The 11,171-nt window shown below is 34.8% G+C and overlaps 1 protein-coding gene across 1 annotated transcript; it reads left to right on the top strand.

Moving 5' to 3' along the window:
- The first annotated feature begins 9,700 nt into the window (after positions 1–9,700).
- Positions 9,701–10,835, top strand: LOC149209921 (putative polygalacturonase At1g80170). Its single transcript, XM_089398807.1, has 4 exons — positions 9,701–9,776; positions 9,933–10,097; positions 10,499–10,630; positions 10,707–10,835. Exons 1-4 carry the CDS (start codon positions 9,759–9,761, stop codon positions 10,833–10,835), a joined length of 444 nt encoding a protein of 147 aa, XP_089254933.1. The 5' UTR covers positions 9,701–9,758.
- The last annotated feature ends 336 nt before the right edge of the window (positions 10,836–11,171 follow it).

The following is an 11,171-nucleotide window of genomic DNA, read 5'->3' as shown; positions in this document are numbered from 1 at the left end:
TTCACAATTTCATATTGCCTGAGAACCATTTCAATATGCTATTGAAGGGAGAAGATGAATTAGAGATTTTAGTTGAAGCTTGAGGATGGCTTACAAATAGCCACTATATATGGGTTTGTGCTAGTGAAATCTATTGTGGGGTAGAAGGCATTAGCTTTCTCTTTGATGAAAATATTTATTTATAAAACAATGCTTTCTTGAGGTCATTACACTAAAGTTGGCAGGTCTTCTATGTTGTTCTGAAGAGGTTGGTCATAAGAGGCCATACTTGAAGAAGAGGTGAGCAATCTTGCATTAGATGATGAAGAAAATAACCCAGAATTGAAAGGTGAGAAAAGTTATGTGCCTGAAAATGAATAGGTGACATTTATAAATGAAAAAATTAGTACTTCCAAAACCATTGAAAATGTAGAAGCATACATGGAAAATACCATTCCCATCCCAAATTTTGAAAATGATGTCTCAAGGCCTAGATTTGAATGTAATAAATTTGCTATTGAATATGGTGAAACCAACAACCCAAAATACATGGTTTCTAACACTAAGGATGAGTCAAGGCCTGGATTTGAAGTTAATAAATCAACTATTGATGATGGTGAAACCAGCAGCAAAAAATACACGTTTTCCAACACCAATATGGAGGTATTCATGCTCAAGTTTTAAGATGATCAGAAAAAAATATTATGAAGACTGCACAGTTTTGGAAAAGGGCTAACTATCAACTGCAACAAATTAGAAATTAGAAAAATGTACTTGTATTGATAATATTTCAATTGTAATTACATGCAATGAATTTTCGGGTGGCACTTAGTGTTCCCCTCCATGCACATAGGCACACTCTAATACACAAATAAGATAATTCAATTCACTCTTCGATCCAAATGAGAGGCATTGGAAATCATTACAAAATGAATTCTAAATGATTACATGCCTACAGGATTCTATTGCAGAGAATAAAGCTTACATTTAGCCAAAAATAAATTTGGATTTCTTTAGAGGGGAGATGAAAGCTTATTTAGAAGCCAAAAATAAATTTTCCTAGCCTAAACGGCAGAGGTGTTACATGTCAATTTGTCGTCGTGACACTTGATCAATTTATGGGTATTTTTACCATCCGTCAACATGTTTGAATAGCTCCCTCAGAAGTCAAATAACCCAAAATATTTTGATCTAGATGAGAAATTTGAGAAAAATGGCTATCACACCTTGTTAAGTTCCACCCGTGCTGATTTCTCTAGAGTTTCCTACGCATGTGGTGAAATTAACTCTGAGAACAGCGTAGAGCTGCACTCTGTCTGGCACTATAAACCCGCACAGGTGAATTCTAGAAAGTAAAAATAAAAAGTACATTCTAGAAACATATTTGGTTGATATTTCCCAAGTTAAAGCTTCCAGGTGATGAGTATTCGAACTTTAACCCTCATATGATGCATATCCATCCATTGTCTCATTGTAACCTAATCCCTCAATGAAGGAGTCTCATCCTCCTCTTTTGGATCTGAAATTTCCTTCTCTTGGCCTATAAAATGACTAGAGGGTAGAGGGATTGAGGAGGTCAGAACTCAGAGAAGACAAACTTATGTTGTTGGTTTGATATTGGAAAGCTTTCATCTAAGGAGGAGATTGAAGGCATTTGGGAGGGACCTCACGACATCAAGGCAAAGGTTGTAAGCCTCTCCTTAATATTTGATTAATACAAATGAACACTTTCTCCCATTCATTTGTCTTATTGGAATGATGAATGGTTTACAATTATTTATAATGTTTATTAAGGCAAATTCAATTCCTAATTTCCTTGATCATTAGGCTAAGTTGTTTGGATCATTATATCGCATGTGTTTTTTATCCTTTTATGGTCGATGTTTTCAGGCCTTATCAAGCATTGAAGAGCTGCATCGAATCACAAGAAGGGATATTCATTGACCATTTCGTGAAAGAGGTAAGAGGCTCATCCATTAGCTTTAATTCTTATAATTCAAACAAGTTCAACTTAAGAGTCAGTTCAATAGTCTTGCTTGTTTTTAGTCTCCGTCAAGGATCTAGGGAGATCACCCTTGTACGCAAGTGGGATTGTCTCACTAGTAGAAAATGATGAAATTAATGACTAGGTGACTAAAAAAGTTAGTCACCACAATTATTTCAAGTGAATTACTACTAAATTTGAGCAATTTTAAGTGACCGAACTAAAAATGACTAATTTAGTCTAGGGATAAAATATATGACTAGATAATAAGTGACTAAACTAAAAGCAACTAACTTAAATGACTAATTTAGTCTAGGATTAAAATATATGACTAGATAATAAGTGACAAAATTAATAATGCTTAACATAAATGACTATTATAGTCCAAGAATAAAAATATGACCAAATAACAAGTACAACAAGTATATGAATTAGTCATTTATGTTAGTAATTTTTAATTGTGTACCACTCCAGAAATGGAAAATTGTAATTTTGATACCGAAGTGTTACATTTCACTACAGGGGTCTCTGAATCCATCTGCAGTGTTAAAATTTAGAGACAAAGGGGTCTTTGAATCCATTTACAGTGTTAAAATTCCAAATACCCTGTTGTCTCTAAAGTTTAACACTACAGATGGATTCATCTACAATTAACATAATTGCATGTATCATCTATCTACTTTACACTAATGGATATCTTTTACTTTTTGAGGTGGGGATATAGGAATTGTGCTAATCATTATTTTTCATTCTTCATGTAATAGTTTTGGGTGCATTAACGTTTCTGCAATAGTTCAATACATGCCATGGGATGCCATTGTTGTTCTAGAATGGTGCATTAATGGAGGGAGAAAACACAATATCCATGTTGGAAGAGTGCAAAGCCTTGATTTAGTTAGTGAAGTTGACACCATAATAGCCTTATGGGGAGAGTGTTGAGCCAAATTCACATGATATCCCCTTGGGGTGAGTGTTGATACAATGACCAAGATCCTTTATCTACCCACTAGTTAGTGAAGATGATTACCAATATCAGCCAAGACAGGTCGATTTGAGCATGTACTCATGTTTTGCACAGGCATTGTGGATGACACTGGTTTACTTGAAAGCAGGATCATGCATTAATTTCATTGAACCAATGCTATTGCCAAGTTGAAGAAAAGGTGCAATACAAGTTTCAATGTTGAAAATGCTAACCAATAATATGTCAGATGTTGCCTTTGTAAGAATCAAACATTGATTGGAGTTCAAGGTGATTTTGTTCTAGCCACCTATAGATCTCAGTCAAGTATTGTCTTGTGATTTCATTCTTCAGTCCCTCAGGTCCACCTTATTTAGTATCATTTCAAACATTTGTACAAACTTTGTCAGCTGATAGGTAATCCAATAATAAATTGAGCACAACAACAACACTTGCAGATTCAACATGTATGATTAGAAAAGTTTGCATGGGTCCTTCCTATTATCACTTTTTACTTCTTTTGATGCATGTGAAAGAACTGTTTAGGTTGACCCTAAGTAACCACCAGTAGAACTACTGAATTTACACCATATGCAAATACTAAACACTATTAATGGTAAAATAATTAGATCATACTAGCATAAAGCAATAATTAGATCATACTAGCAAGACAAGAAACTTCAAATTACTAAGGAAACCATTGTGCAAAGGTGCAAATAATAGGCATTTAACACATGCCTCAATCTTGACAGAATATAAAAACTTTAATGGTTGGTTTCTTGTAAATGTACTCCACAACATGCTATAATGTGATATGCACATATTTTCTCAAGCTCCACACAGGAGAAGGTTTGAGGACTAAGGAAGCTCCACACAGATTGATGGTGAGCAGTTTCAGTTTGAGTTGATGTGAAACTTCACACAATACATACATTTGTGTAACATGCTGATTTGGATTTGTATATCTAAAACTACAGAGAGTGCGAGGCTACAATGGATTGATAGGATCTAGACACTGCTACAAACATTTTGGGACCAACTTGACTAGGGCCCCCTCCATGTGCACGAAGAGATCAGTATAACACCAATCTCTCTGCTTCTTCCCTTTGGTGTTTCTCAGATAATATGTGGACCACAATAAGGGCACTAATGACATATTTTCTACAAATGATAAAGAGGTTTAGTTCCCACCCTTAAATCATGAATTCCATAAAATTAATCGAGTTAAAATTTGTTGGAAGAAGCTAACATACGTGACCAATCTAAAGTTGTTGAATTCATTTCTATTGTAGATTTGGGAAATATTCTAGAATCTTAATAACAACATCGAGATCAAAAAATTACTTATCCAAATTGTAAATTCCTGAAATATCATGAAGCCATATCCCCTGACCTAAAATCCATGAAGCCCCTAAGTCTTAACCCCTTATCCTCTTAAATTGTGATCATTAACCCCTAACACCCACTAGTGCATATGGGTGGAAAATCCAATGTCGTACTCTGATAGGTTAGTCATACTATTGGATTTTACTTGCAAATATTTTTTGTATTTAAAAAAAAAACCCGATATTTGTGAGATATCCAACAAACACAATTATCTTCGGATATCTTACAATAAATTATTCAGATATTTGACGATAATTTTGTTGGTCAAATATGCGGCGACAATTGAATGTTCATCAAATATTTGACATTTGACTAGCTCAATTATCTATCTATTGGAATATTGATGATTGACAAAGTCAATATTTTTCTAGTTGGACAACATCTCTCTGGTCAACATCCATCGAAAGTTCAATAGAATGGCTATTTTTTGTCATAATACAAAAATATTTTATTTTTCTAATTGCATTACAAATAGTTAAACACTATTGAGGTTTATTTTTTAAGATAATCTTATAGTTGACACATACACAAAATCTAAGGTCAGTCTGTGATTAAAAATAATGTTGATTTTGGTTAAGGTTTTATATAATTAAGAAACTTGGTCAAAACCATAGAGGTGGTTGTCCACATTGGTGAAACAACTTTCCTTTCATCACTAATTTTCACCACCCTTATAATGCATATACACATCCTAATGGAGTAATCAAAACCTAGATTAGAGCCCTTGAAATTAGTTTGTTCTAAGTCTTAAGAAAACCATAAGGCATCAATCCCAACTTCCAAGAATAGGATGATGATGATAAATATTATGGTGGTTACAATGACAATGATGATGATAACAATGATTATGATGATGATGATGCTAATGACCTTGGCCAATATTCTCCCTTTTTAAATGTCATCATTGTCATAATCATAATCATTATCTTTAACATCGTCATCCAAGTCATCATCATATGATGATCGTTATCATCGTTGTCATTGAATTTTGAGGATTTCCCATCATAGATTGCAAGTTGGATGTCATAGGACATGTTACCCCACTTTCTATATGATTTTTTAGAGGATATTTTTAATTTTTGATTGTCATCTCAACCCCTGTGATTCTTTTCACATCGATCATTTCCCAACTGAGATATATGGATCTATATGTAATTCATGGATGTATCATTGGTTTGATGACAACTTGCCTTGTCCGTCTAGGACACTAGGTGTAGGAAGAGGTTGCTTTAGCTACCACATTTAGCCTGATATGTATGATCCATGTGTATATGATATCTCCGATGTGTATTATTTTTACTGTGATCACTTAAGAATTCTATTCTAACTCTTGATGCTTTGGCTATAAGCTCTAAGCTTAGTTTTTCCATGTTGTTACTTGCGAGTGACTCTTCATTAATGACATAACATAGTACCATCCTTAATTCAAGAAGATCATAATGATATACTTGTTTTTTTGTGTGATTAGGCTGAGCCTAAGCCAGGGCTAGCCCTTTTATTGGATAGAGGAAGACTGATCTACCCACAATAGAATATGTTATTCAACATGATTGTGTGAGGCTTAGTCGAGTTTGGATGCCCCTTGGGATAGTTAATTCCCCCAAGTTGGCTTCCATCCTCAACCCCTCCCCATGAGGTTTGAAACTGTGACCTAGGGGGGATAAAACCCCATGCAAACCAAGTAGTCTACACCTCATGGGTCATAATGATATACTTATTAAAAGAGAAGTAACCAAATACCCAACAATATTGACAATAACAAATTAAACAATTCCCTTAAGTCATTTTAAAATTATTATTATATATAATCATTGAACAATATTTATTGACTATTAACTACTTATACAAATTGTTTTTAGAAATTCATTAATAATTATGATTAAATTTATCTATTTTAAGTTTTTATGTTATTAAATATATAAATAGATTCAAAACTTAAAAAAAAATCAAAATATTAAGTATATATAAATTGAACAATTGAGCTGTAAAATATTAATAAAATAACATATTCTTTTTTTTGTTATAGATGTATTCTATATACACAAAAATTGAGAGTAAGTTAAGAAGAGAAGAAGTAGACATAAGATGTAAATTTTAATTAGGGTTTAGGGGCTAAGGGGTTTAAGGTTTAGGGGTATAGGGTGTAAGGGGTTAACAGTTTAAAGTTTAGTGGCTTAAGGGATAATAAGACTAGTCTAGGGCTCAATGGTTAAGGCGTTAGGGGTTAATAGGTTAGGGATAAAGGTAGGTTTAGGGGGTTTAGGGCCTAGGGGATTTAGAGGCTTCTTAAGATGATGAAACCATAACATGGAAAGAGATAATATTTCAAGCATACTACCATTGTATGGATTTTCCATTTGAAATAATAGTTTTATTGAATTCTATGAGTTGCTAGGATTCACTCAAGATTTACATCCATTTGAGCTTCAACATAAGTAAGATGAGTCATCCTAATAAACAATTTATCCTCCTCGATATTTTCCATGTCATTGGTAATGTGTATGCTAGTGTATATACTTCCTTTTAACCTTTGCATTAAACGATGAAGTGGAAGGGAGTTATGCCTTTGGGAGATGAATCCCTTATCAATGATGATGAAGTTTTATATTGAACTCAAGCTTACTACAAGCATTCAATATTAAGCCAATGAAAAAGATCTTAGATTATGAACCAAGATATGCTTTCAGGTTTACTTCCATTTATGCCATTTTAGTTTGAAATTATAACTTACTGAATCTTAATGAAAAAATTCCAGTGCATGGTATTTTCTCATTAAATACAATTAATAAATTAGATTTCCCATTTTTAAGGATTTCCAAGTTAACCCAATTATAGGTGGCACATATCAAACTTGCACCTACTAAGTATGGCTTGTTATCTATGATAGCTCCCCTTGTCTAGATATTGGGTTATGATGATTCCAAGTAGATAAATTTCTTTATGTAGGCTTTAGATATGTAAATTTATTATGGTAAGACTAGCATACCTAGGTAGACCTCCAATATTCCCTTGGTTTTGTATTGTAATTGCAAATGATAATAACTAGAATAACCATGAGAAAATACTATACATGAGGAGTAGTATACAAATTTAAGGTACTCATAACCCTCATCTTAGCCACAATACTAGATACTCTTCACAAAATATGTTTAGTATCTCCTTCCAATGGTAATTCTTAACTAAAAGGATCCATAAAATGATACCTTAATTTCACGTTTTTCTTCTCAATTAATCTAATTGTACAACTACCTTAAGAAGGGTGATGCTAGAAAAAGGGATCAAAATCATATGAAATACTAGTGGCTAAATCCTTATCTTACTCTATCTTCATTGCCCATACCTAGCCAATGAGAGCACAAGAACACCTACTTCTCTAGAGGCACCTATAATACTTTTGTGGGTTTGACTAATCACCCTTTGGTTAGTGTGTACACACTAGCCTAGATTTTAAAGTGTTGTACTTACAATCATAGTGCACCAGGTGTAGTTTCTCTTAAAACTATTCAAAGATAGATTTCCCTTTTATGTCCAAGTTCCACCAAAATGATTCTTCCTACCTACGTAGTACCTCCATTTATTTCATGACAAGACTACCCTACAAGCCACAAAATTTCTATCATATCCATGAGGTCAACAACAATTTTTGGTTCAAAATATAGCTAAGTTGGAACAAACTTAGCTATAGATCCTATGTTATTTTTCAACCCCAAATTTTTATAGACAAAAAGATATCGATATTCTAAAGCATGTGGAAGCCAAGCTATCACCTTTCCCAAATTGACTCCCTACATCATGAAAAATTTCTAAAAATTATTTATCTTTACTAAACCAAACATTTCATTGAAATTAATTATTACGGTAACATTACTACATTGATACACTTTTTAACTACACAAAGGTTATTTTGATTTCACCATAAATCACATTTTTGATATCAATCAATCAAAATCCCCTCAAATAATGTTTGGTGACATAAAGCACAACCCGTTTTTTTACGATTAATAAAACCCTATTAACCAAAAGAAAAGACTTACACATTTCATTTAAATTTCATTCCACCTGAAAAACACATGCATTTCATTTAATGTTTGGTGACATAAAGACCCAACCGGTTTTTACTATTAATAAAACTATTAACCAAAAGAAAAGACTTACACATTTCATTTAAATTTCATTCCACCTGAAAAACAGATGCATTTCATTTAAGATTTTGTGGGATTTCTGTCCTTCAAAAATCAAAATTGTTTTTTTCCTCATTTATTTCCCTCCAATTGCACGGTTTATCGGGTAAGGAGGAGAAGGGCGGGCGTAGCCATGCAATCACAGGTATGTTGAATTCATTCAAGATATTTGATTCTTGGTTTCTCCAATCGTAGTGATTCCCTTCTGCAAAGAGTCCTTTCAGCGTGAAACGCAAGTCTTTTCAGCCATTTAGGTCCTTCCATCAGCCATCTGGGTTTTTTGAAATAGCTCAGAGCCTTGGGTATTTTTTGCAGTCAAATGACTCCGAACTGCCCAAGATTACCGAATTCGAGGCTCAGAAAGTTCGAGGAAGCATCGCGAATGGAATTCGGGTGATTTCCCATTGTGGAGAATTTGCTTGGGGTGAATTCTGGCGAGAAATTGGGAGAATGTGAAAAGAATTAGGATCTGGAGCTCGAAATTCAGGCAAACCAGGTGTCTTAATACTTTAATCAGGTAAACGATTTGGTTAATGTTTTGATTGAAACAGAGTTCTTTAAGAAATTTAGACATCTTTCAGTGGCTAAACTGAAGAAATCACCATAAATTTGGATAAGATCTTGTATAGTTTATCTATCTCTTCCTGTTTTTCCTTGGATTCGTCCTTCATTCTATCAAACCCGCTCAGATAAAATTTACTGAGTCAAATGCATCTGCTCACGTAGATTCCACCCCGGCCACGGGCAGATAAAATCAAAGGTTTGAGACAAAGAATGAGGATCGGTAGACCCGTTTCCAGGAGGCTAGCAGAGGTGATTAGGTATCATGCTGCCACTGAGAGGCATGATGACGATGTTTGCCCAATGAGAGCGAGAGACTGCAATGATGTTTCCAACGCATGCTCAATGACAAAATGGCTCATGAAAGTGACTCTTAACAATGACATCTTTAAGAGAAAAACAATGGAAAACCCCAGTACGCACAACCCTATGGATCCAGAGGTTACAATCTAGAAGAAGAGATATGACCATAAGAATACTCGACAAACAGAGTGAGTTCTGAGAGGGAAACAGAGCACCCACTCTGCAGAACTCATGGATTTTTTATTGGTCCGCTTTATATTTCTTCTTTTCTTTCTACCTCGATTTGGTCCGCTTTATTTTTTCTGACCAATATAAAATCCCCGCTCTTCTCCTTGCCATGAAACACGTTTCGAATTCGATCACCTGTAGGCTGCAACAAAGGTTCGGCTTCAAAATTTTCGCAATGGCTTTTAAATCATTGGTAATGACTAAACCACACTATGCTTCTGTAGGTTGGAAACAATATGATTTCAGTTCTGCGTGTGTGAAAAAATGATAAGACGCTTTTAACAAAGAAATTATCTGCAGTCAGTCTGTGTGTGTGATAAGACGCTTTTAACAAAGAAATTATCTGCAGACTACATTCGCTTCAGCTGTTGCTTTTATGGCCCTGTTAATGGTGGATTCAAGTTGGGCTACTCATAGAAAGGTGCTGCTGAGCAAAAGTGATTCCAGCGCTTCACCGATCTTCAATGTCATGGACTACGGCGCACATGGCAGCGGTCTAAACGATGATCGGACGGTGACTACCTTTTAATCAATTATTATATATGTTCAATATTCTTTTGATACTCGTGCAAAGTTTGATGCGCTGAGCATACCTTGCCCTTGCCCTTCGACTCACTGTAGTATTTTTATAGTGGGAATAGGTTTTTCTTTCTTCCAACCGTCCAGAAAACATACTTGTTCCTTGATATATTATATTACTTTGTAATCTAATTAAATTTTTTACAACCAATTTAGAAAATATACGTGTTCCTTCATATACCTTTCACTCTAACTGAAATTTGGGAAAATAGATTATATATACTTTGTAATCTAATTAAATTTTTTACAACCAGTTAAATTATTAATATTGTTATCATTATTTCTTTTTTTGTGGTTATTAACTCGGAGTTTATTGTTATTTTCTTGTTATTTTAGGCATTCCAAGAAGCATGGCAAGCAGCATGCACGGCACCTTCCGATGCAGTGTTCCAAGTACCGTCGGGAAAGAAATTTCTAGTTACGCCAGTGACATTTCTTGGTCCTTGCAAGTCTCATATTTCAGTAGAGGTAAGAAAGTTGGATGTCGGGTTGTCTACCTGTGATGACAATAGACGCAAAGTACGCTGACATAGATTACTTGCAGATTACAGGAACAATAGTTGCACCCAATCAACAATCTGCATGGAATAGCAATGAACGCGGTATGTGGCTCCGATTTTCTGGTATATCTGGGTTGACCATAGAAGGTGGTGGTGTCATTGATGGTCAATAGATGTAGAGTATGCTGACATAGATAACTTGCAGATTACAGGAACAATAGTTGCACCCAATCAACAATCTGCATGGAATAGCAATGAACGTGGTATGTGGCTCCGATTTTCTGGTATATCTGGGTTGACCATAGAAGGTGGTGGTGTCATTGATGGTCAAGGCCAGGCTTGGTGGTCGAAGTCCTGCAAAGTGCACGAACAACACGTAAGCATTTCTATTTCACCTGGTCTTTTTGTCACCCACCAAACACCCCACAAAAAAATGGTGACCCGAATCACCAGAAGTGTCATTCCGAAGATGAGATTGGATGCCAGATTCCATAACTCGTTGATTTGTT

This window comes from Pinus tabuliformis, chromosome 1_2, assembly GCF_031772625.1.
Source record: "Pinus tabuliformis cultivar Carrire ecotype Pingquan chromosome 1_2, CPIR1, whole genome shotgun sequence".
Lineage (NCBI taxonomy): Eukaryota > Viridiplantae > Streptophyta > Pinopsida > Pinales > Pinaceae > Pinus > Pinus tabuliformis.
The sequence above is the reverse complement of the archived record's forward strand: the minus strand, read 5'-3'. Positions and strand labels throughout refer to the sequence as shown.